Below are 25491 nucleotides of genomic sequence, written 5' to 3'. Positions count from 1 at the left end.
TTTAAATGGTATATGATGTCACTACTCATGAAAATTAGACGTCAAGACGATATAAATACATTTTTATAAAATATAACGAAATATATAATGTACCATAATAAACCATAATTGCACCGCTGTTTTGACACAAAGCAGGTTCAAGCATTTCTTGTGGAACAGGCCTTGACAATGACAACACCATTGCTTTATCTCTTAATTGAGAACGTTTTTGGAGTGAGTAAAGACTGGAAATGCAACCAAAACAGCACACAGTGATGGCCTGAAATCAGTCAATAAAATGTGCCATGCACTTCACAGTGCAACTCAATGCTTTTAGCACTGAAGGAACTGACCATCTAGTCACATACACTCCCTGCCAGGCAAATTTAACAACTGCTGTCCACAGGCACAAGGACCCTATGCACACCTACTTTCCTCCATTTCTTGTTTTTGAGTGGGAACAAAGGATCAGTAAGTATTGGATTTAAGAGAATTCAATTATTTTGAGTAAATATTAGAAAGAATCAAGCACAGCAAAAAGTCTCACCATTCCTCTCAAGCAAGTGCGGGTCTGAATGTTTCTTGCCTATGTCGGCGAAGGAGCGTACGAGTGGGATGCGATTGCTGAGCTTCTTCTCGTTCTGGTGGTGATGTCTCTTCATCATGGCTTCCCGCACCTTCTCCCTCAAACTCTCATCTAGCTGCTCGGATGCCACCATGTTGTCCAAAACCATGTCTGGGAGCAGAAAGAGACCATCATTTTTTAGACGTTCATTGTGTTAATGCTGAGATATGAGGGTTTATCTAACAGTCAAATGTTACCTGCTATCTCCTCAATGGTGTTTGCTCTCATGTCCAGCATGACTGTGCCATTGAGAATGCAGCTCCGTAACTCAAACAGGCTATGCAGGGAAAGCGTGGCCACATAGGGCTTACTCCAGCGTTCTCCTCCATCCTCTACGTCCTCCTCAAACTTCAACCACCTACAACAAATAATATATTAAGATGACTAAGTATTAAGACAATTTTATCACTTTACGGTGGAAAATTGTTAAGGTTGTCCATGGTTTATGTAATGAACTATACCTGTGGTGAACTTGAGAGCAAAATACAACATACAAAAATGTCCTTTTAAAGTCTTTGTAAAAATGGCTACAAAAAGTGTTCAGATAAAAGGTCTAGCATTAGTTGCCGATGCCACTTGGTTTGATAGGCTGTTTTTGTGTTCAAATACAACGACTTTCAGACATTTTAAAATTTGTCAAAGCTGAAGTCCATGTCTAGAGAACTGGGTGGACACTGGTTAATATAATGGGGCATATAAAATATAACAAATGATGATAAACAATTTTATTGCGTTTTAATAGCCTGACAAGCCAGACCCACATCAAGATGTTTGGTCTGGAAACTCAACATTGACAGGGCTCAATCCGATGTTTTATATCATCAATCAAAAAATGCACATGATCCATTGACAACTTTTTGGAAATAATGTCAAATTCCTCTTTATTATGGAGTGACTAAATTAAAAAAATAAATATATAATTATATTATATGTTGTAATAAATAAAATAAAATGTAGAAACAAATAAATAAGGACTTTTTTTTCATTTAACATGAAAAAGGAGATTAAATCACCTGAAATATGTCTTAAAATGAAAAACTTCATGAAACACGAAATAAATATAAAATAACTGAACACAATGAAACATTTCAATCAATAAATTAGTCTTAAATTTTTTTGTGCCTTATTTATTTATGCTTGCATTTCATAGTACTTTTATTCATTGTACAACATTCCATGACATATTTAATAACTTCATTATATATTTATTTATTTAGTGTCAGCTATCAGCTGATTATTAATTTTCCGCCAATATATATAGTATAGCAGTTTACAATAAACCAGTACACACAAGAACACCCAATGCACTCTCAGGCTTCATTTTGTGTCCTCACCTGGCTGTCTCTTTCCACTCGTAAGCGTTTCCATCACGGAAGGACAGCTCGTCGAGCTCAGTGAAGAGGTCATGAGGAATGTGTTCCTCATCATCATCCTCGGTGCCAAGGATAAATTGGACCCTCTGTGAGGGAGTGTCTGCAGGCATGAGTGAGAGAGGCTAATGAGTCAAGATACTTAGACAATTAAACAGGACTAAACAGGAAATTATTTTTAAAAATTCATGAAAATTAGCTGCATAGAGACATTCTAGACTGTTATTCTTACCGTATGGTGGTGAGTCTCTCCCGTCCTCTCGCTCAGACCCTCTGTCCTTCCTTTTCCGATGGTGCTTGTGCCCGCGGTGGCGATGTCTACGTCTGCTTTGTCTTCCTAAAGGTACATGTACGCCCACGTAAACTGCCCTGTGACCTATAAAGAGAAAGACATTATCCACCTGTCAGGTACTGCATGTGAGAGGAGACCCTTTTAAAGACATTATGGACAAGAAGAAGAAGAGATCAAACACTGTGATGGTAGCAGTTTTTTTTTACCACCACGGTGGTCTAGGGCTGTGCCGGTGAACATGACAACCGCACCACCAGCACCGGCGGTATGTGAATGCTGTTTAACGTGGATATTATAACGGGTGAAGCATAACACTTTATTTACTAAATAAATACTAGGTTCGCAATTAAATATTACCCCGCAGCCATGGAAACATAACATTCATGCTGAACGAGATACTTCATTTATGTCTCCCAAGATTTGGGAAAATAAATAAGAGATTCCATGTCCAGTAGAATATAATGCAATAAGCCTATTGTTAAATTCGTGGAAAAATTAGTTGACCAGATTGAAAACATAAAGCTTAAATTGGCTCACCTCACAAAGTACCTCTCTCACAAAGTTTACTGCAGTGGTCAAAAACTGCCACCGTTATAGCCCTATCAAATACAACATACAAACAATGTTCCAGATACACAAGCTGAATTATTCATTGTCTGAAATGCCTATCTTAGAGTCAAGCACTTCCTGAACCACATTTCAATGCGCAAAAACAAAAATTAAACAAACTGCAAACAAATGCACAATGGTGCACAAAATCTAGCCAAAACACATGGACTCCATCCACTAATTGTGTATAATTAATAATACAAAATAAAATAAAAATGCTTTTTGTATCATTTTTAATGCTACGAGCACATTTAAGCATCACAATATTTTAATGTACAGTATGACAAATGTATATTCATTTTGAGATTTGATAAATATTACATTTAAACTTGTTATTAAATTATCAAAAAAAATACAAACTTTTGTTATACTTTATTTAACATTACATTGTACGGAGTAATATTAATTAACAATATGTAATTACTATAGATTTAGTTAGGGTTAGGTTTATAGGGGGAATAAACATGACACTCCAGTATCATGGAGGCAGGTTTTTTAAAACCAAACCCCTTGAGTAAAACATGACGTGCTCTCATGTTTCAATACACATATCCTAGCAGAGCAGCCCTCCAAAACTCAATCTGATATGGTGAACAAACTGTGCAAGAAAACGGATGTGCTTTTGACAAAGACATAAATAACATCTTAACTATTTCTGGTGTGCTTTAAGGAGCTTAAAAGTTAAGTCTGCCACCCATCCTTGAGTTTTTGTGTTGAAGGCAGATTTCTGGGAAGCAGATCCTACATGCGTCACAAGAATGATGTCAAAAAGAGAAGAAAAAAACAAGCAATTTGAACCTAACTTCATTCAGCCGGCTGTTGTGCAGGGAAAGCTCATAGTGTAAGGGTGGGAAGTGTGTGAACACATGTGTGGTCTGTTCAAACGCCTGCTGTGTCTACACCAATTTCACACGCTTGTCTTTGCGCATGGGAGAATGAGACTCAAGTAAACACTTTGTTAGCCACAACAGCTCTTGAAAACATCTTGCAAATTTTTCAGACACAAAATTACTCATCACTTATCTGAAGCAAAATCACTTATCTGATGTGCATCAATGTGTTTCCCCAACCTGACATAAACAGAGTCACTGTTGACTTCCATACACACTGGGGTCAAAGGTCTCAAAAGCACATCATTAAATCTAAATTAAGTCTCTGATGGCAATTAAATGGTTTTAGATGCAAAACAGAGCCTTACTTAGATTTAGAAGAAATCAGTGGTGTGGATACAAAGCAACACATTCAACAGCAAGCAATATTGAAAGGGGGGGAGGTGGGACGACTAATACTAAACATTCCTCCCACATTATCTCAACACTCCCCTAAACACCAGCTACAAAACAACAGTCCTATGCAGAGCTGCATGCCTGTGAAAACCCATCCTGGTCCTCACTAATTACAATAATCAGCCATGGCAGTGAGCTGGCAGGAAAAATAGAAAATGACAAAGATATCAAGTGGAGGAGCTAAAATTGGCAACTCAATGACCTACGTCTGTTACGATTATTATCATTACATGTGTTTGGCAGAATGGCATGAACAAAGATAACAAAAGAATCCTGAAGTAATAAAAAAAAGTCGGTATCCATTTACCTCATATCACTTTTGACAGAATGCTCATACTCTTTTCTATACAATGAAAGTAAATGGGAACTGTGGCTATCAAGCCCCAAAAAGGATGAAAGTAGCCTGTACAATTCATGCACTATATCAGGGGTCGCCAAACTCGGTCCTGGAGGGCCACTGTCCTTGGGTGCTTTTACATGCACACCAGTAAGCTGATAACTCCAAAAAAATCAGCTTATTAAAATAACCAGTTTTCTCCGTTTACATGCAAACCAGTAAACTAACAACGCAAGTAAACTGCCTTGACATGACTTTATTAATAAAGTAGTAACGTCAATAATAATGTCCGTATATCTGACTCTGAGTTTTTCAAATGTTACTTTAGTTGTGATGTATAATAAAGCGTGCACCGTGTCAGCGGGAGATTTACGGCTCATTATCCCTCATGCGGTTACAGATGCAGCGTTTTGACTGAACCTCTTCTACTTCTGCTGCATGAGAAGAGAACACATCTGCACAATTTTCTGGGTCTTAAAAGAGTCTGCGTTTGTGATACATGTCCTTATTTCATGCAAAACGCTAGCTCGCTTTGTCTGGATGCCTTTAAATCTGCTCTAAGTTTGCGTTTTTTTTTCACCTATCACGCATGCGCACTTCAATAAGACGACAGAAAGCAGGTTAATGCGTTTACATGGGGCGCGAAATCGAGGTAATGGGCAAAAAACTACCTGTCCCGACCGGTTTATGGTTACACCATTTACGAACTTACTCTGATAAAAGAAAACGGGTTACCGCGTTTACATGACCATGTTAATTGTTGGCTTTTTTAGGCATAATTGGCTTAAGAACGTGTGCGTAAACGCACCCCTTGATGAGCTGGTTCAGGTGTGCTTGTGTGTGGAGAGCAGACTGAAGTTTAAATCATTTAGCAGAAATATTGAAAAAACATTGAAATCTTTCTAACAGCTGTGGACACCATTTACTTTCGTTGTATGGAAAAGAGCAGATTAAACATTGTGCTAAAGAACTTAAATCGGCTACATTAGAAATGCAAGGATTATGCTTTTATAATCATTACACTGTATAATATGCAAAGGGTTTCCTGTTACTTCCCTTAAAACTACATTGGCTGTCGAAAACAAAATGAAAGAGAACAAACAAGAATGTATAGTGCGGAATGGTGTTTTACATGAGGAATAGAGAGTGCAGTTAATGCATGACCCGAGCAGGCCCAGTTGAATTAATTAGAACTTGAGCTGTTGTCTAATCCATCATAATGCTATTAAAGTGAGCGGTAGGCCAGCAGAGCCTGTGCATGCTACTTTTTACAGGTTCCCCCTTTAACTCATTGCAATCATATCAGAATTACATTAAACCTCTATGGCAGTGCCTGAAACTTAAACCTGTCCTGAAAATTGTTTTAAAAATGGACCTTAGTCAGAGAAGATACCATTTTTTCTGAAAGACAAATAATGTCAATTTATTTATTTATTTCAAAAGAACAGCATTTATTCAAAAAAAAAAAAAAAAAAATTTCCATAAAAATATTATAGCAGAAAACTGCTTTTAACTGAGGTTATAAGAAATATTTTTTCATCACTAAATCAGCTTATTAGAATAATTTCTGAAGGATCATGTGACACAAGACTTGAGTAATGATGCTGAAAATTCAATTTTACCATAACAGGAATAAATTACATTTGAAAATATATTCAAGTAGAAACAATTTATTTAAAATTAATATTTCAAACTATATATTTTTTTGACTGTATTTTGAATCAAATAAATAATTTTGGGTTAAGAGACTTCTATCAAAAACATGAAAAACTTTTATGAACCCAAGCTTTTGAACTGTAATGTAAGTGAAGCAGAAAAGTGTATGTCAGAATAGCGTGCACATTTTTTTTGAACTGGCAAGGCTTTAAAAGGCATGCAAATAATAAACTTTTGTCATTGCGAAGAACTGCAATGTCACGTGAGCGTAACCCTGCCACTGTGTTGCTAATGCATGTCGCTGTGTACAATGTGTTGGAACGTGGTCATCATTCCAGAACTGCAACTGACGTGCACTGTAACTTGATATTTCTTTGAAAGCATATCGTGGAGTCATTTCAATTGTTCACAATCTAAAATTGTGATATCGCACACCCCATATATAGAAATACATATATTAAACCTTACATTTAATTTTAATACCAAAACATATAAATAAAAATGAATACTTATATAATACAATTTAATTATAACAAAGAAAATATAGTTGCAAGCAGCAATTCCGGGACCAAGCGCAAAGAAGAAAATAAGACATGCCAACATGGCTGGTAGTGACCAGCTGCAACAATGAACCATTAAAGACGTATTAAGATAAGCTTAGACAAAATAGATATACATACACTTATACATAAAGTTAAAAAAAAAGATTTAATAATGTTTCACTTTTGACCAATAGGTGGCGCTGTGACATAATGAATCTAGTGTGGTCAGAGCGAGGCGACAATGATACATGCGCAGTTTGGTGTCAAAATGTCAAAACATTGCAGAGATACAAACTTAAGTCATTTTGGCATCATGCCTCAGCTTCGTCGCTGTGGTAAACAAAAAATATTTCATCTATTGATGTAAAATCGATAACTTTTTGTCGGAATGGTCTGAAGATGATACGATTGCATTTTTGTGAAAATCGGACAAACGGCCTAGGAGGAGTTTGAAAAAGTAGGTTTTTAACTTATAACATGATGGAGGAGAGGAAGTTTTAACAAATATGGCCAAATTGATTTATGTTCTTAACTGTAGCCAAGGAATGTGTTATGACCAGTTTCATTATAATAGGCTAATTTATTCAAAAGTTATTAGGCTTTTTGTAAATTGTGTTATACATTTTGACCACAAGGTGGCGCTGCCCCAAAACTTTTTGAGTACCTTTAGGGCATGGTGCAGAAGATGCAAAACAAGTTTCATAACGATATGTTAATGTATTCGTAAAATACAGCATTTTTAGACCAAAATGAATGATACAGTATAATTAGATATCTGTCGACTCGGCATGACGTCCCAAATCTAACAAGACTGCTTTTATGATTTTTGGACAAACCCATCAGAAGTTATAAGCCAAAATAGCCATTTTTTGTATCTCCGGACCAACAGGTGGAACTGTGCCGAAACGCTGCAGGTCACTTCAGGTCATGCTTGTGGTGACGTGTACCAAGTTAGGTTTGAATACGATAAAGCATTGCAGAGATACAGCCTTAAGTATATTTTTGCAACCGATACGTAAAATCTGTTCACGTGTTTTCTATCAAAAAAGATCAACTTGAATTCAATAACCTTTTGCCGGCATAGTCTGAAGATGATCTGGTTACATTTTCGTGAAAATCAGAGCAACGGCCTAGGAGGAGTTCGTCAAAGTTTTTTTGGAAAATTCTAAATGGCGGGAATAATTATTTTGTTTCTAGCCCTTTTGGTTCAAAAGTTATTAGCATAAACATGAGTGCAACTTTGGACACGTGGTGGCGCTAGAGGGATTGAGTTAGAGACTCAAAATATGCTATAGCGACAGTTGGGACTATCCTCTATCTGTGTGCCAAATTTCACAACTTTTTCCATACGGTTCTATGGGCTGCCATAGACTCAAGAGCGGAAGAAGGAAGAATAATAATAATAATAGTAAAGAACGGGAACGGATACAATAGGTGACTAAGCACCTTTGGTACTTGGCCCCTAAAAATTGCCAAGATTAAATTGCATATTTCAATTTTGAATTGGATTGTTTATGTATAAATCAGTACATATCGGCCTACCACTACTCACATCTTTGTTTCCACACCATAGTAAGGGAATCAATTCCCAGATTATGAATGCCATAATTGTAAGAGCCAGATGTAGGTCATATGTCCCCTTACACTATGCACGAGTCACTTTAAGACTGAGTTCCAGAGAGATCTAGACATTCCTCGCCTTACTCATCTGGCAAAGCACCAAACACTCAGTCCCTCCTTTCCAACACGCACAAGCTTCCAGAACACATGCAGAAGGCTGAATGCAGGATCAGTTCACCTGGAAACATGCCGTCGGCCCATGGGAAAGCCCTCAGAAGGGGAAGGGGGTGGTTTATGACACGTTTAAGATCAAAAACCTCATTGAACTCAGCCAAAGAGTGAAATGTAGCGGAGGGGGGTGGATGGTTTTAATCATTGTGCTTTAAAACACTCCCAAAAGTAACGAGTGAAAGAACCTCAGATATTCACTTTAGATGTCCATGTGCCAAAAGACCAGATGGTGTGCTTAAGGATAAGATGGTGTGCAAAAAAATAACAAAAAACAAAGCATATGATTTTGTGGGGTAAATAAAGGAGGGGTTATGTGAAAGGAGGGAGTGACTTACTTTCAAGCTCCTCTTTTTCAAAGTTAGTGTGGATGGTAGAGCTGGTTTTCCCCTGATCAACAACAGCTTCCTCATCATTGCCCTGAATGGAGAGAGATAAAGACGGATTAATTTGTGTCACAACAGAGTAAACAAACAATCCATGGTAACATGAGCAGCTGCCATTGCTGCTTTCATTGCTAACTGAGAATTGTGCAATAGCTTTTAGAGTTAATAACATAATTGGGCTTTAGACTATTGTTTTTGACAGTACACTCCTTGGCCCAAAACTGAAGGAAATTATAAAACAAACGAGTTAATTTTGCATTAAATGAACACATGGACAGCAGTACCTCAGTCAAGAAGAAAAATAATTAAAAAAATGAAATGCATATGATGTGCCCACATAAATTAAGCTAATTAGTGACTAAGGCAACTATCACTATTACTATTGCTCATACTAAGATTTTGGGATCTGAAAAACTCCTAACCTAAAATATTAAACTTTGGCATATACTGTAACTCATCCCATATTATTTAGCTTACGACATAAATTGTAGCCAAACACTTTTCTATTTTCTTTTTAAATGTGTAGCTTGATTATTAGATAGCCTATTACAATAATGAAGAATACTTTATTTTTAGTATTACTATTATTATTATGATTATGCCATCATATATACATTCAAACCAAAAAATATTCAAACATCAGATATATTTTTTACAAGTGGACACTATAGTTAATTTGCGTAAGTGAGGATAACAAAAAGTAAACTGTGACAGTGGACTACCAGTAAAATTGATAAAGATTTGGGATCAAAATTATTCAGACATTTTCAAAACTATAGCGAATAAACTGTGATAATGTAAGAAAATGTTGAAGGTGTCTCTCTGAATAAATTTTGGTTTGATTGTATACTACTACTACTACTACTACTACTAATAATAATAATAATTAAAAAAAACATTTTTATTAAAATGTTTTATTAGTAGTAGTAGTAGTAGTAGTAGTAGTAGTGGTAGTAGTATTAGTAGTAGTAGAAGTAATAATAATAATAATAATAATAATAATAATAAAAACGTTTTTTAAATTATTTTTAATGCATTTGATTTATTTTATGTCTGTAGTCTAATGGTCATGTACTTTTTTACATCAAAAATGGTTCTGCTCATCAATTATTGAATACTTAAATATAAAAATGTATGTATTGGCATCAATCACCACTTCAAATACTTACAGTACTTACAATAACCCGTTGCCATAATAACACGTCTCTAAAATAGGACGTGCTTTAAAGACCATATTATCAACTAACAGCTGCTGTCAGTTGGCACCTGTCTTTTGTGCAGGGGAGTAGGAAAGATCTGAAAAGTGGTGGGGACACATTAAGGCATTAGTCTTTGAAAAATAATGACTATCTTGTAAAAAGTGAGGGGGATATGTCCCCCACAAATGATAATGGTTTCTCCACCCTTGCTTATCGATGCTCCGTCATGAGGGACTAGGACACAGGACACTTCAATAAAGTATAATTTTGTCTAAGTCGGGGCTTAGACTAAACTTCTTAAAATGCATGCTTCAGATGTCCACTTCCAGTCTATAATACGACTACTGCAGGATATTTTCCGACCACATCTGTTTAATAGGTTGAGTCACATTTGGTGACCATGTAAACGAGTGATTATACTTGTTACATGCTGCCCACTCACTTTTATACAAAGAAAAAGAGCTTGAATTAGACCCAAACCACGTTAACTCCATTTTATCAGGACAAAACTACAATTTACAGACAGAATGATTATCATGAAATGAGAAAAATATTCCACTTTTAGCCTAGAAGGGATCCTAAAGTATGCTTTGGACTCAAGAGAATGCACTACATCGACATTATCCCGAATTATCCCAAGAGATCCCCGCATGTCTGTGAGAACATTTTGGTGGTCACTAAAGAAGGAGCTGGTGTGTGGTGGAGATGGTGATTATGTGACATTTTTCCAGATGCGTCCCAGGGTATTCTCAGGACTATGCTTGAGTCCTTCTACTGCATATTTGTTTAAATTCCCCAGACAATACCCCAATTCCCACAATTCACAATGATTGCTGCTGCACAGGCCAAGTCTCCAGACAGAACCTTGCATAGGTCTGTGAGAAAACAAAGTAACCTCTTTCTTTCCGGTGAGACCACTTATAATAATAATAATGATAATAATAATATATTGATAAACACTTGCACACATTAACAAAAAAAAGTTTCACAAATAAACAACTAGTTAATCTATTATAAGGACACCAAGTGAAATAGATTGGTACGTGTTCACCTGAAACCAACTGCTAACAGTTAATGTTGGAATGTAATGGAAGAAGTGAAAAATATTTTATTCTGTATTGTTACTTACATCTGAGTGAAACGAATTATGGGGGGAGGGGGTAAAGTTAATATTAGGGATGTGCGATATTGACCAAAAACAGGAGCTCTATATTTTCTAGGATATTCTAATGATAATTACGGTAGACTATATTTTGAATGTCTTATTGTGCTCCACCTTGGCAGGTTTAGGACTGCCGTGGACAGCTGACTTATTTGCTGCTATATTCATATTCTGTGTGGTGGTCAGTTCTGAAGTGGTATTTAGATACATTACATGCATGTTTAATGCAGCTCAGAGGTGACAAAAGCCCCGTTTCCACCAAAATTACCCGGAACAATTTGTACCAGGAACTTTTTTACAGGAACTTTTCTCCCCCCCCAGACCTGCAGCTGTCTGCGTTTCGACCGCGATAAAGTTCAGAGAAGATTAGGCAAATTAGTCTGGTGATGCAGGACTGCGCGCGACTGCTCCTCCAAATCAGTGAAGGACAGTAATCATTTTTAAGTGTACCGATTGAAAGATTTAGTGGACTGTTTACATGAGACGTTATCTAAACCGATCTGGTGTTTACATGTGATGACTTTCAATCGCAATCATTTTGTCACATGCAGTTTGTCTGCCGCATCAAATATGTCGCCGCTGTTTTCTCCTGCAGCTGAATGTGTTAACTCTAGCCATAGCAACTCTTAACGGCCACCAGGACTAATACAGTATTATTTATAGCTATTTGTTGTAAAGTGTAATAATCATCTCAGAAAAAAAAATCTTCTGTCAGGCGCAGTTAAAGTAAAAACTGCCCGGGGCAATATACGCTGTGTCATTACTCCAACATTATCTTCATAACTTACGAAATAAAAAGTTTACCCCTCAGAAAAATTTACTTTCCTCTCTTGTCAACATGAGCGCGGCGCGCGCCGTCACGTCATGTAAGGACACACTTAAAAGTAATCGGTCAGGTCGTTTACATGGTGAAAAAAAATTAATAACGAGTATGGAAGAGATTCAAGCTGTGCTGCTTTTGCTGGTTATGTATAGGTTTACGAGGTAATTAACAACGACAGAAAAGAGCACTAATATGCAGATTCAGCAGCATATTCAGAAAGCTTGTAAAGCTAGATTTAAAATGACAACGTATATTATTATCAGCTATTACGGACATTGAACGTGAGATGGCTGAGACGACCGAGCGCCACCAGACAGAGAGCAAGACTGATATTTACTGAACGCAGAACGAACCTCGCAAAAGACTTTTAAAAATGCCGGTTGAACTAAAATGCTGCGTGAGCTCAACCAATCAGCATGTTCAGCGCCCAAGTCCCGCCCTCGAAAGTTCCTGAACTTTGAAGAAGTACTACCTCGCGAGCAGGGCCGTTTGGAGGGGGAAATATTTACCCGGAACTTCATTTAGACCCTGGTTCCTGCGGTCTAAACACACCGAGTACCACCCAAAGTTCCTAGTTCCTAGGTAAAGTTCCTGTGGTGGAAACGGGGCTAAAGTAATAACCTGCAGTTACAAATGCATAAATAATGTTTTGATGTTTAAAGCATAAAATGTTGAACACTGACATTTGAAATTATTTAAATATGAAAATACTTTAAATGTGAAATTAAAACTGACAGTAAGTGGCAGCGAGTCACTGTTAATAAGAGTATGGTGCAACAATTATGATATTATCGCAGAGTCAGATGATATATAATTGCACACCCCATGTTAATATGTACAAATTATGACATTTTGATAAATTACAAAATTAAAAAAGCATCCCAATATGAATAACATTACTTAATAAAACTTAAGATTGGGTGACTTTAAGGAGTGTTAAAGATGTCTGCATTCTTGTAATCCAAAACAACTATAGAGCAACAAAAAGAAAAAGCTGTTGCATTTAAAAATGTTAGATTATTTGAACTTGTAATAGGAATCTTTACTTTCAAGGTGTGATGTGCTGTTTTAGGCATGATTATGCAATGCATCAGCCAAAGATATGTTATAGTAGTGCTGATGCTTTCATTATATTACTTTTGCAAGAAAGAAAACTTTAAGACTAAATAATTAATTATTAGCGTTATAATAAAGCATGACCGATAAAAATATCTAAACAAAAAATCTAAGAATAAATGAATCAAACTTACTAATCAACTAGTTGATTGTTGGACAACTAGTTGATAATCATTGCATATTAAAGATGCAATATCAAAGACGCAACTACGTCCTCTGGGCAGCTGCATGACAAGGATGATGTAACCACGGTCAGATCACAGTCACAGCTATTCTTACCCCGAAACTATTTCAGGGCACATTTTTCTGAGCTCATTCAAAAGAGCACAGTGTAAAAATAAAATCTACCATAACTAACCGACAATTGCATAATACGCTGGCCATCACAATTTGAGAAAGCCAATAGTGTGATACAATAGTGCCAGGGCTGCCACGACCTGAATCATCATTGGGGTTAAAATACCTGTAAGCAGAACAGTTCTCAGAAAACATAAAACAGAGACAAGATTGTCAGGAATGTAAAAAAAAAAAAACTAAGGACGTTTGTGTGTTTTTTACATTCAAAAACATCATAATAAATAAGTAATAGGCTATTTTCTACCCTGGTTTTGAGGCACTCTCCTGCAACACTCGGTTTTTATTGGTGTGCTACACTGAGACTTGGAGGTTAACGCCCACGGCTAGGATTGGATATGATTTGCATATTCTTAGATTACCATGACCGTTTATATATCAAAAGCTCAAGGGGAAGTTTATTTCTCAATTCATGACCCCTTAAGATGTGTCAGTGCAAGTTGCTTTCAGTTAAAACAGCTAATTTTAGTCTGGGACAAGGCTTAAGCTTTGTCTGTAAAACCAAGGGAGAGCATTTAGACCCCAAAACTGCAACGTGACATCAGACTTAACAAGCAGATTGGTACAAATGCACAGTATTCACTATTCATAGACTTTAGCCTTTAGTCTAAAGTGGTTTATGCACACACAAAATCAGCACACATATTTCTGTCACATTAATGGATACACATCCATGTAGATACTACTGGAAACAAGGTGCATCAAGGTTTAGCTAGACTATATTATGCAGTGAGATGTGAGATAAGCATGTTCTCTTCCAGCACATTCCAGTACAGTCCCGTGTATTAAAAAACCCAAGGTGGCTCAGTCCCACCACGGGCCACTGTCCAAGCATGAGTGCCCGGGGCATCAGATATCACCCCAAAGGGCCAAATGCTGCAAAGGGTAAAATGTGGACTTAGAGTTGAATACCATAACGACACGTGACACAGGCAAGGTGTCTTGAGACCACTGACACGCTTTTTACTTTTACACCGGAATGCCACCAAATTTCAATCTCATGTAAATGAAGTGTCACACTAAACACTACAGATGCACAACAGAGGTCTGCATTCCCGCGGGCCCCGGTCAGTTTTCTTGCGGTGCGGGAGTACATTTCCAAATCAAAGACGGTAGTGGTCGGTAACTGGTGTACTTTGGACGAGAGCGGTTGATCTGACAATAGCCAGGCAGCTCCGGACATCCTTTGACAACAGCATGTCTGCGCTTGAGCTTGAAGTAAAGAAAACTTTCTGCAGTGGTGGCAATTACACAGTTCCCAGTTCCCTACACTGGGCCTGGTAATATGTGTTCTTTGCATCCCGACCACGAGAGCACCTTCAGAGAAAACATTCAGCCTTTGTGGTCAGATATTCATCAGTCAGCGTCATTCTGTAGCAGGGGTCGCCAACTGGTGGACTCCGGTCCGAATCCGGGCCGCAAACTGCATCCATCCAGGCCGCGAAGACTTTTGACGTATTGAAATAAATGCCAAATACGGTTTAAAAAATAAATAAATAAATAGTCACATTTATATCAGGCAGCTCAGTAGACCGTTTTTTTCCTATGTTGCCACGGTTGCGATGACAGTTACGTTAAGTTACTATGCTCACTGTTGCTAGCTACGTTCAGACGCCCAGTCACATTTGCAGTGAAGAGACAGAGCAGAAAGCGAAAACAGGCTGAATCCGAAATCACCTCCTTAATCCTCATTCACTATTCCCTACGTTAGTCCACTATTACAGTTCACTTGAAGAAGTGAATTAAAACGAGTGTGTGAAGTCAGACAGCCGTTGTGTGTACATCGGCTGTACACTCGTTATTGTGGTGCAACATATAATTGAATGAATGCACTCATTCAACAAAAATCGACATTATTTTCATAGTGAATATTAACATCCGTCACACATGGATAAGAGCAGGAAGAGCAGCAATAACCCCCCATTAGGGTAAACAGTACAGAACCAGCAGAATGCATTGCAGATATCATTAATGTTCGTATTAAATGTACAAAATAATTCAGGATTTTTTGTCTGATTCAAGGGGAATTAGAATACCGAATCCTGACTGGACAAGAGGAGAGCAATATTGCCATAGAAACAATGCAGATATTCTGGAAACAAATCGGATCTATATTTTAATCAGATACACAAATAATCAGATTTGGACTGACAGTGTGAATATAGCCATAAACACTTCACTTGTTTTATTACTGGATGGATTTCAATACTCTGGAATAAATAATTCAATAACAAATATGTTTTAACATTCACTTGTCCTCCATCTGATGCCGCAACAATGTAACTGTTATTTGAAGCACCATGATAGGTTAACCTTAATTAAGATGATATGGTGATTTGCTATACTTTCATAGACATAAGTGTTTATTAAAAGTATAAACTTACCACCGTTGTGTGACGCTTTCTTTGTAACACAGAATTAATGATAATGTGTGGTCAAAAAGACTACCTTACATTATACTGCGATCTTAAGGCAATATTTTGAAACAGAACCCGCAGAGCAAACACTAACACCAAGCCAAAGCATATCTGATGAGCTACACAGAATCTGAATCATGAGACAAGCTAAAAAAAAAACACACACACACACACACACACACACACAAAAAAAACTGTATTAGGTCAGATACACAAAAAAACATACCGAGTATTTTGTAGCTCCTCTGGTGGTCCTCAAATTCACAACATCTCCCCAGAAGTCCTGCATTTTTCACAGACCCTGGGGAGGAACTTTATAACTTCGTCACTTGGAGAAAATCAAACTGCACTTAAGACCACAAAAGCTTCAATGATGGCTCAGGTCCAGAGATACTGATCATTCAGCTAGTTCATAAATATGGTCCGCTAGATAAAGATCTTAAAACCAAAGATCAAAGCATTAAATGTTTAGTTAAAAGCAAAAAGGAATCACAAGCTACAATCAGGATCAGTGAAAGAGGAAGTATCCACACACTTCCTAAAAAATGTCAGTCTGCTTCTACCATGATCTGTCACTTTTAACTAGGAAGCAGAAGTGAGAGAGATTCTGCACGACTGTGCCAGGGCACAGTTCTTATGCTGACGTCGGATGGGTCTCACTCCTGGTTGCAAAGACCTAAACAAGAGGCGATATTTATAACCGAGAGCTGTTTCAGTGTGTGAGGGGGTGTTGTTGTGAGCGTGCATGTGTTTTTCCACGAGCACTGGTGCTATACATGGCCTGAGCATTGGGAAGCCAGGACAGCATGCCATTGCCCTAAGGTGTTTAAGGGCATGAAGCAATATTGGCTACTACACTGTAAAAAAAATTCAGGTCTCCAATTAAAATGAAAAGTGACTGATCGCATCTACATTTAAGTTCAGTATACAGTACCTATTCAGTTGGCCGAATTGAATTTCTGTGAATGAAAAATGCATCAGTTCTCAGAATTTCAATTCGGCCAACTGAAAATTTTGGATGTGATTAGTCACTAGAAAAATTTCAATTGGAGACTTTTTTTTGTTCTTTTTTTTTAACAGTGTATACAATCATAATATAATCAACAAATCTGTGTATAACACAATTATCCTCTTATCTACACTGTCCACACACATACAAAAAATGGTTCTTTAAAAGTTATTTACACACAGTAACAGTTCTATTTAGAACCGTATCGTCTTGAAGAGCCCTTTATATGCTGAAATGGTTCTTTGTTAGAGTTTAGGGCGCTTTATTCCCACCTTTTTATTTTTCAAATCTGTAACTGTCACAGCCACCTCATTACTGATTTTCTTGAGCTCAACTGTCAACACAAGGTCCTGTGATTTTAAAAAAAGATTTTTTTTGTCTATACATTTTAACTTTAAAAAAATAAAAAATGCTTTTCTACGAATCATTTATTTTTCTCTCTTTAGTGTAACAAAATATGTAAGTGTGTGAGCAGCTCTGTTCAGTTAAAGTGCCCCCATTATGCTATTTTAAAGTTTCCTATTTTTGTTTTGGTCTCCAACAACAGGTTGTGTGTGTGTGTGTGTGTGTGTGTGTGTGTGTGTGTGTGTGTGTGTGTGTGTGTGTGTGTGTGTGTGTGTGTGTGTGTGTGTGTGTGTGTGTGTGGTGTAATGTATTGGGGTGCACATGTGGGAACTGTAATAACATTAGCCCAGCTGATGTAACGTTTGCAAAACAAATATTGCTCCATACTTTATCTTTACTCAAAGTAGTAAGAATCACAGAAACCCTGCATTAATAGACACCGTTTTAGGTAATACTGCAGCCCACAGCTGATTTACAGTATTATTTCAGCAAGAAGAAAGTGAGTTAGTGAGTTATAAAGTGAGTTAGCCGGTTAGCCAGACAGATTGTAGCACTCTATCCAGTATCAGTTGAAGTGTACAAGGTTTCCCTGGTCTCTGCGTAGCGTGCACATGCAATGAGTGGACGGGCAATTTCATAAAGTTTCATCTTATGGCGTCACAACCAAACAGCTTGCTATTCGTTTGAAAAACGATCCGTTCAGTTTACTAAGTTGATTCTTACTTTTGAGAGACAAAAACTTAATTTACGCTGCACTTTCAGATTTAAAACTTTGCAGGATGTTTTCATTCACTTAGAACCATGTTACACACTACATGAAAGGTCATTTTCAAAAATCCATAATAGGGCCTCTTTAGGGATACTCATCTCTTCTCCACAGTAACAGAGGTATTGAATTTATGATTTTATTTTTAATTAAAAGAGGGGACTAATACTATTTCATGCGTTCCAATTTATTTACACTGTTAAAGAGTTGGATTATCATGCCAAACAGCCAACATTTCAAAAAAATTGTTGGACGGACGTATGACAGAGTATTTCAGTGCCAAATACATTCCTTCAGGATTCAAACAAGTTTTGGGAAGTTTTTTTCAAGTATGGCCCTGTATGACGTCATAAAGGGCAGAATTCCTCATATGTGCACTTCTACCAGATACACGCGTACACACAAATCAACCAGAACTACAGTGTCAACAACGGAAACAATGGAAGCAGTTTTCCAGGGCAGCAATGGAGTTGTCCAAGTATGTTTGTTTGACTAAAGACTCTTCTGACGTATGAAGGATACAATACTGAATTTGCCAGGTTTCCATATTTTAAATGTTAGATGCTAGGGGGCGCTATTACGGACCTTCTGAATAAGTACAGAATGAGAAAGATGAAGTAAAACAAGCGATTATATGCAAGCAGATGCATATGCAAAATAACATGATCATCATAAATGTTAAAGACATAATGTAAAGTTATCACGCAATTATTCTGGCAAGATCATTTTATTAAGCAAAATATCTCCCCATTCACTGATGCATCCACGTCACACTCAATCGTCCTCATATCTCTAAAATGCAACTGCTTCGTGTTTTGTCCCAGGACAGCAAATTAAAGTAAATTTTCTCTCATCTTTGCAGTACTGTTATATGAAGAGTGAGCAAAGTAACATATTTACCAACTGTGTGAAAGCAAATAGCAGATAACAGGTATAAACATGAATCGGTACAATGTCAACTAAACATGCGCCATCATTTTCAAATACATGTTTTCACAATCCACACTACAATGCATTTTAAAATGTAACCACTTTGGAGAGCGTTTTCAAAAGGCTTTGTTTTTGTTTTATAAAAATGCCATCTTAGTTTTGATGGAAGGCCAAAACGCAGAGAAAAATATGAATTTTAAAACAAAAACGTATTAGTGTGGCCAAGGCCTGATACAATATTTGTGAAGAGAAATGCATACCTGTTGCCCCTAACAACAGAGTAACCGTTGTAGGAAGTCGTGCCATTCAGCCAGTGAAGCTGTTAATGCCTGTATTAAAGCCAGTCTGTATGAATGATGGGGGCTTAATCGAAGAAGAATAAAATAAAAACACGCCATTCTAATCTAGGAGGAACCACTGTTATATGGTTTGTCTGAAAGGAAAATCTTGGAAACAAATATAAATGCATGCTTTAACAATTCACGGATTAATTAGCAAAAAATTTATTTTGAAGTGCTGAGTATTTGCAAAAGTGATTCATTTACATTTCCACATTTTAATTTTAAGATATTCGTGTGGATAAGTGGTTTTGTGCCACAAAAAAAGGGTTAACAATCATGAACAAGTACCCAGAGTCAATTTAAGTTGACTAAGAAGAATCAATCATGTCAAAGCATCACAGACACTTGATGTCAATCACACTTAGAAAGCCCCTGACTTTGTAAAGCTCACTCCAACTTAGATAAGACTAAAATACTGCTACCCTGCAAGCACCTTTTTTGTTAAAGCTGACTGATATGGCTGAAAATATTAATGTGTGAAACAAATGTAGTTTACATGCAATTTGATGAAACCCAATATGAAAAGAGGAAAATGAATGATAATGAGAAAGATTTTAATGAAAATGAAGATCTATGAGTTTAAAGACAATATATTTGGGAAATTTACACTTCTTATCTGTGCTTGTTTAATTGTATTATGGGTTTGCACAATCTGATCTGCAGACAGACTAGATCCAAAATTTTGTAAAGTTACTTTATGGACAGGAAGTATAGTGTGTTAAACAGTCAGTAATAAAATAAGAACAAATTAAAAAGGTAAATTATTGCACAAATAAATAGTAGTATTCGGGTAAGAAATACTTACAGAAATTAAAGTAATCACATGTAAAATAACAATAAAGTTGTTACATTTATCTGTTTATCTCTGTTGTGCAGCACTTCACTGTAAAATAAAATGTATTAATGTCTCCAATTTAAAATTCTGATCACATCTAAATTTTTCAGTTGGCTAAATTGAATTTCTGTGAATTGATGCAACGGAATTGAATTGAATTAAATTGAAACATGTTTTTGATTAAATCATTACAATTTTATTCAGAAAAATGTTAAAAAGAAAAAAAAGGAAAAAAGTTTGGTAAAACATATTATGGAGGGCCCTAAATTCTCAAACAGCATGTGAGTACCAAGTACCAAAATGAGTGTTTAATGGCACTGGAACAGTCAAATACACAATACAATTTTATGTCAAAATGCACCAAAAAAACAAACAAAAAAAAAAATGTTATAATGCATTTAAGAATACTTTGCCCATCAATCGTATAAAATGCTCTACACTGCTGCGTCAAAGAGACACGTGCTCAGATGTAAACAAGCATATGACTGAACGAGTGAAAAAAAATAAAAAATCAGTAAAAAAAAGTTCAGTATTGGCCAAGAAAATTGCAATCAGTGCATCTCTAGTACTTTTCATTGTTCATGTTCATGTTAACTAATATAGCTAACTAATGTTAAAGGGAGGGTGAAACACCCAGTCAATCTCACGTCAATCTTGAAGTACCTATAAAGAAGTATTGCATCCTTCATATCTCCAAAAAGTCTTTAGTTTTATTATATTTATAAAAGAAATATAGGCTGTACCGAGTCTTTCCGGAAAAAAACGAGTGCCTGGAGGCGTATCGTGTGGGCGGAGCTAAAGAATGACGAATGCGCAAAGCGGTGACGTCCTCAAGCGTGGAGGACCCCATCGCTATCGATCTCAGCTAATAGATATATGATCCAGAATCAAATTCGGAGGCTGAAATAAATTGAACAGGGGAAACAGCAACAGCAGGACGTCCGTCTCTGTGGTATGTACTGTATTTAGTGGCCTGTCAACATTTGTGTGTCTTTACTCGCAGTTTATGAGGACATGATTCGGTTTATGGACTATTGTATGCGACTAAACCGTTTTGCTTGCTACTGCTAAGGTTTTGCACGTCAGACTAGTGTAACGTTATACAGAGAACAACAATGGAGTCCATTAGCGCATTTGAATGACGAAGCACGTGATCGTGTCGTTTACTGATGTTTACTCACGTGGCGATAGCCAAGAGCAGAGACATTTGAAGCAGTTTTACTCACCGGCTGCTTCCAAAGCAGGACCGAACCTTTATCGCTGGGACCGCTCCGTCAAAAACACACTTCTTTGGTATGATTTGGTAAAGTCCTGACAGCAGTGAACGGTGGAGATCCACTTTTAGACGCGACGTTGTGAAGTCATTTCTGTGTTCAAATCGGTTCAAATGCAGCGCTGCCTTCCCGGAATGCTGTGCTGAAGCCTTAAAGTTGCTCAACGTCACTCAAAGGAATAAAGCGGAGCGCGGCGTCAGAAGTGTTCACGGATGACTGGATCTGCAGCTGAGCGAGTGTTTACGGGCGTGCATTTCCTCTCTCGCTCTAGTCACGCGCGCACCCTACCGGGAGAAGAGCCCGTACGGCCCATACAAGGACCTTCCGCTCTTACTAACGTCAACCCGAGCCATACTCGAAAAAAACTCTCAGAAACTTGTGAGAAACCGGAAGGAGTATTTTTGACACAGAAATACTCCATCAAACATCCAACATTAGTTTTTGAAACTTTGTCTATGTTTAGGATGGGAATCCAAGTCTTTAACAGTGAAAAAAGCTTAGTATGCATGAAACCGCATTTCACCCCACCCCCCTTTAACAAATTGAACCTTATTGTAAAGTGCCATACTTCTCTCAGATACACTTTTAAAAACATAAAACAGATTTAACTAATACTAGGCATTGGCAAACAGACTTTGCACTGCTGAACAGTCTTAAACCCTCTGCTAAGATTAACAAAATCTTTCATGTCAAAAATGTGAAACAACAAAACCTCATTCTGAAGAAATGCTTTGACTATTTTTTACATGGGATTAGGGATTGTGTCATTTAAAATAATCTATATAAAAAAGTCCCACCACTTCTGTATTCATTTAATAAATATTTGTGATCCAAACTAAAACTACAGTATTTGCAGCTGCATTTAGATCCATTCCGCAGACTCTCATAAAATAAAATGTTTCCAGAGTCCCTCTAAGTGTAGGTAACACACATATATGGCATTGTGGCATCACTCTCAACATATAATGTAAACATGTGAGACTGGAAATACTCGTTGTGAATTAGCTATAACAGAGCAACTGTGTTGACTGCTGCACACTGACAGGTCACAGAGTCTCATACTACTGTCCCCAACTACTCTAAAGCTGCTGAGCTTACGGCTGTGCCCTCAGTGGCTTTATCAACAGCATTGTCTGCTGGGTCCCAGCACCCCCGAGAGCTGCTGATCCTCCAGCCAGAGAACAATGACAAACTTCCTGTCTAATCTTCCATTCTGAACCAATGCTGTAACATTACCGCACAATCAACGAACCATGAAATATTCCCTCCTCACACAATATCCTGATGAGCAGAGAACAGAGGAGGAGCATCATTGTCCTGGAGACACCTGAGCGATGAGTAACAGCGAACTGAGCAACAGGAGGAAATTAAAACAAGGCTCTTTTTTACACAACAGAAACTACCCATTGCAACATTTTCCGACAAATATGATGTTAAGTTTGTTTAGTGACATCTAAACAATACATACTTAATACCTTACAATCATTTCCTTGTCTGGATTCCAGTCCAACTCAGATTTGCCATTTAAACCTTAATCAGCATTACATAATACTGACAACATACCTGCACTAAAATACCGGTAAGAAGGAAAATTGTGGGGAAAACACAAGAGAGTGATGGCAGCAAGTCAAAGATTGTTATCTTTGAGTATTACCAAGATTTTAAAAGTGTAACACTGTCAATAGAAAAAAACAAATCAGTGTAGAGAGGGCCTACTGGTTACTGTTTATATGAAAACATAAACCCTTATGTTCTGCTTTACACACTTTGAAAAGATAAACAAAAAGTAACAATATTCACACTGCCAATTTACATAAAAAAAAAAAATCAAAGATAAATAAACTTTTAGCCACTGCTTACTGCAAGTTACTTAGTGTTCCACTTAAGATGTTTCAATTGAATTTATGAGTATTGTGTGTAATTACTTGTATGAGCTTATACAAGTGCTGCAGCTGCACGATGGGGAAAATATATAATTGCAATTATTCTGGTTAAAATTGCGATTACGATTTAAAATGCGATTATTTAAATTTTTTACAAATGAAAAGTGTGTGTATATAACATTTTGTTTTTATATATTAATATGACTAATAATAATTATTATGATTATTATTACTGCTAAAAAATATTTTAGGCGCTGATATTTAGATAAAATATCACCAAGGCATTTTCGCCCATTGGACTGCCGCATACTGGATGTTTTTACCTTTTCACACCATTCTTTCTAAACCCTAGAAATGGATGTGCATGAAAATCCCAGTAACTGAGCAGATTGTAAAATACTCAGACCGGCCCGTCTGGCACCAACAACCATGCCACGCTCAAAATTGCTTAAATCACCTTTCTTTCCCATTCTGACATTCAGTTTGGAGATCAGGAGATTGTCTTGACCAGGACCGCAAATGCTTTGAAGCAACTGTCATGTGTTTGGTTGATTAGATAATTGCATCTGAACAGGTGTTCTAATAATCCTTTAGGTGAGTGTATCTTTACTTAATAGATCTTACTTTTTGAGTAAGTGACGTAGTACTATCCCTATTTAAACATACACATGAATTAAAAGTGCATCAAGGATCTAAGTATCTATTGATGACAATTATTTTGTGACGGAATGGAAATAAAAGCTGAAGTCGTTATGACTACATGGGAAATAAGCTTTTGAGGAATTCGAATGAGAGAGAGAGAGAGAGAGAGAGAGAGAGAGAGAGAGAGAGAGAGAGAGAGAGAGAGAGAGAGAGAGAGAGAGAGAGAGAGAGAGAGAGAGAAATCACACTTCTAGTGAACTATAACTGTTCAAAGAATTCTAAAATGTTGGTTGTTCTATTTACTTTTTTTAAAAATATGTTTATATATAGGCAATACAATGTGGCAATATTCATGCAAATAAAGCACATTTCTGTCAGGACCATTATAGTGAAAGATGATTCACAATTAGCATATTTGTGTACTGTTACTGTAATGTAATTTGGGCAGTGGTGGAGGAAGTACTGAAGTAACCAGAAATATATTTACTTTAGTAAAAGTAAAAGTACTACAACGACAACCCTACTTAAGTAAAAAGTACCTGTTTTTAAATGTACTTTAAGTATTAAAAGTAAAAGTACTTGCATAAAAATGTATTCTCTTAATGTCTAATTCTAATAATTAAAAAGAAGAAAATAGTATGAGCGGTGGCATTTTAATTTTTAATTTTGGGTTAATGTAATTGTACTTACCATCTGTTGCCTAGTTTACATTCTGACTTACAATTCTGGTTATCTGCGAAGTTAAATGTCATTTTTCTGAAGCAACATTCTCATCAGCTTTGATGTATTTAAATCTTCATATTTATGATATTTATACCTTTTATAAAGGACATTTTCCCCTAATCCCCTAATCATTTTCCCCTAATATAGGCTTTGCTTCAGCTTTCCCTTTATATTCTTAAATTTGATTAATAAATTAAATTAGAATAAGATACAATAGGGTTGTTAAATAATTAACACTGAAAAATTACAACTGCACTAAATAATGCAATGAGATTGTTTTAACTAAAAAAAATTTAACTAAACCACCAGTAGATGGCGGCAGGTGAATCCTTATGAGAGAGTCATTGAGTCGATTCGTTCAAACGGCTGATTCGTTCAAACGGCTGATTCGTTCATAAATGAGGCAGTCGTTTATGAATAGGGCATTGAATCTTTGATTCAGTAACGCACTGTTGCTGTGCAATACGTTATGGTTCGGATGTGGAAATCTGATCTTGGAAATATTTCCCTGCTGAAATAGAACAAACGCAATAAAGCAATCAGTAAAATGTAAGTGACTTGATGTTAAATAATGGTTTATGGAACTGTCAAAAGAAATCAGTGTCACATTTTCTGTCGTGATGGTATTCAGGAAAACTAGACTCGTTGGTTGTGTCATGTGATATTTTTTTTAACTGTTATAAAATATAAAAACTAAACATTTTGAATTTTTAATGCAGTATGTTACTGAGTTTCTTTGTGTGAGCGGGGCTGATTTGTTTCCATTTCTCCTCAAGAGGCTGCGCGAGCGTCAACAGCGCAA

At 36.8% G+C, this 25491-nt stretch overlaps 1 protein-coding gene across 13 annotated transcripts in view; it reads right to left on the bottom strand.

Annotated features, from left to right (window-relative positions):
• slc4a7 (solute carrier family 4 member 7) overlaps window positions 1–25491 on the bottom strand; it is a 53449-nt gene that overhangs the window by 25914 nt on the left and 2044 nt on the right. For 3 of the 13 annotated variants that reach the window (XM_067448092.1, XM_067448095.1, XM_067448103.1), the window contains exons 1-6: window positions 16168–16585; window positions 8823–8904; window positions 2207–2350; window positions 1939–2077; window positions 802–962; window positions 527–715 (exon numbers count right to left, since the gene is read on the bottom strand). In XM_067448092.1, the coding sequence (XP_067304193.1) occupies window positions 527–715; window positions 802–962; window positions 1939–2077; window positions 2207–2350; window positions 8823–8904; window positions 16168–16230 (778 nt within the window). In that variant the 5' untranslated portion in view covers window positions 16231–16585. Of the gene's footprint in view, window positions 1–526; window positions 716–801; window positions 963–1938; window positions 2078–2206; window positions 2351–8822; window positions 8905–16167; window positions 16587–25491 lie in introns of those variants that run through there. The other 10 variants (XM_067448097.1, XM_067448096.1, XM_067448093.1 and 7 more) reach the window with 7 other exon arrangements.

This window comes from Pseudorasbora parva, chromosome 7 (genome assembly GCF_024679245.1).
Source record: "Pseudorasbora parva isolate DD20220531a chromosome 7, ASM2467924v1, whole genome shotgun sequence".
Taxonomy (NCBI): Eukaryota; Metazoa; Chordata; class Actinopteri; order Cypriniformes; family Gobionidae; genus Pseudorasbora; species Pseudorasbora parva.
This window is presented reverse-complemented; position numbering and strand designations above follow the sequence as displayed.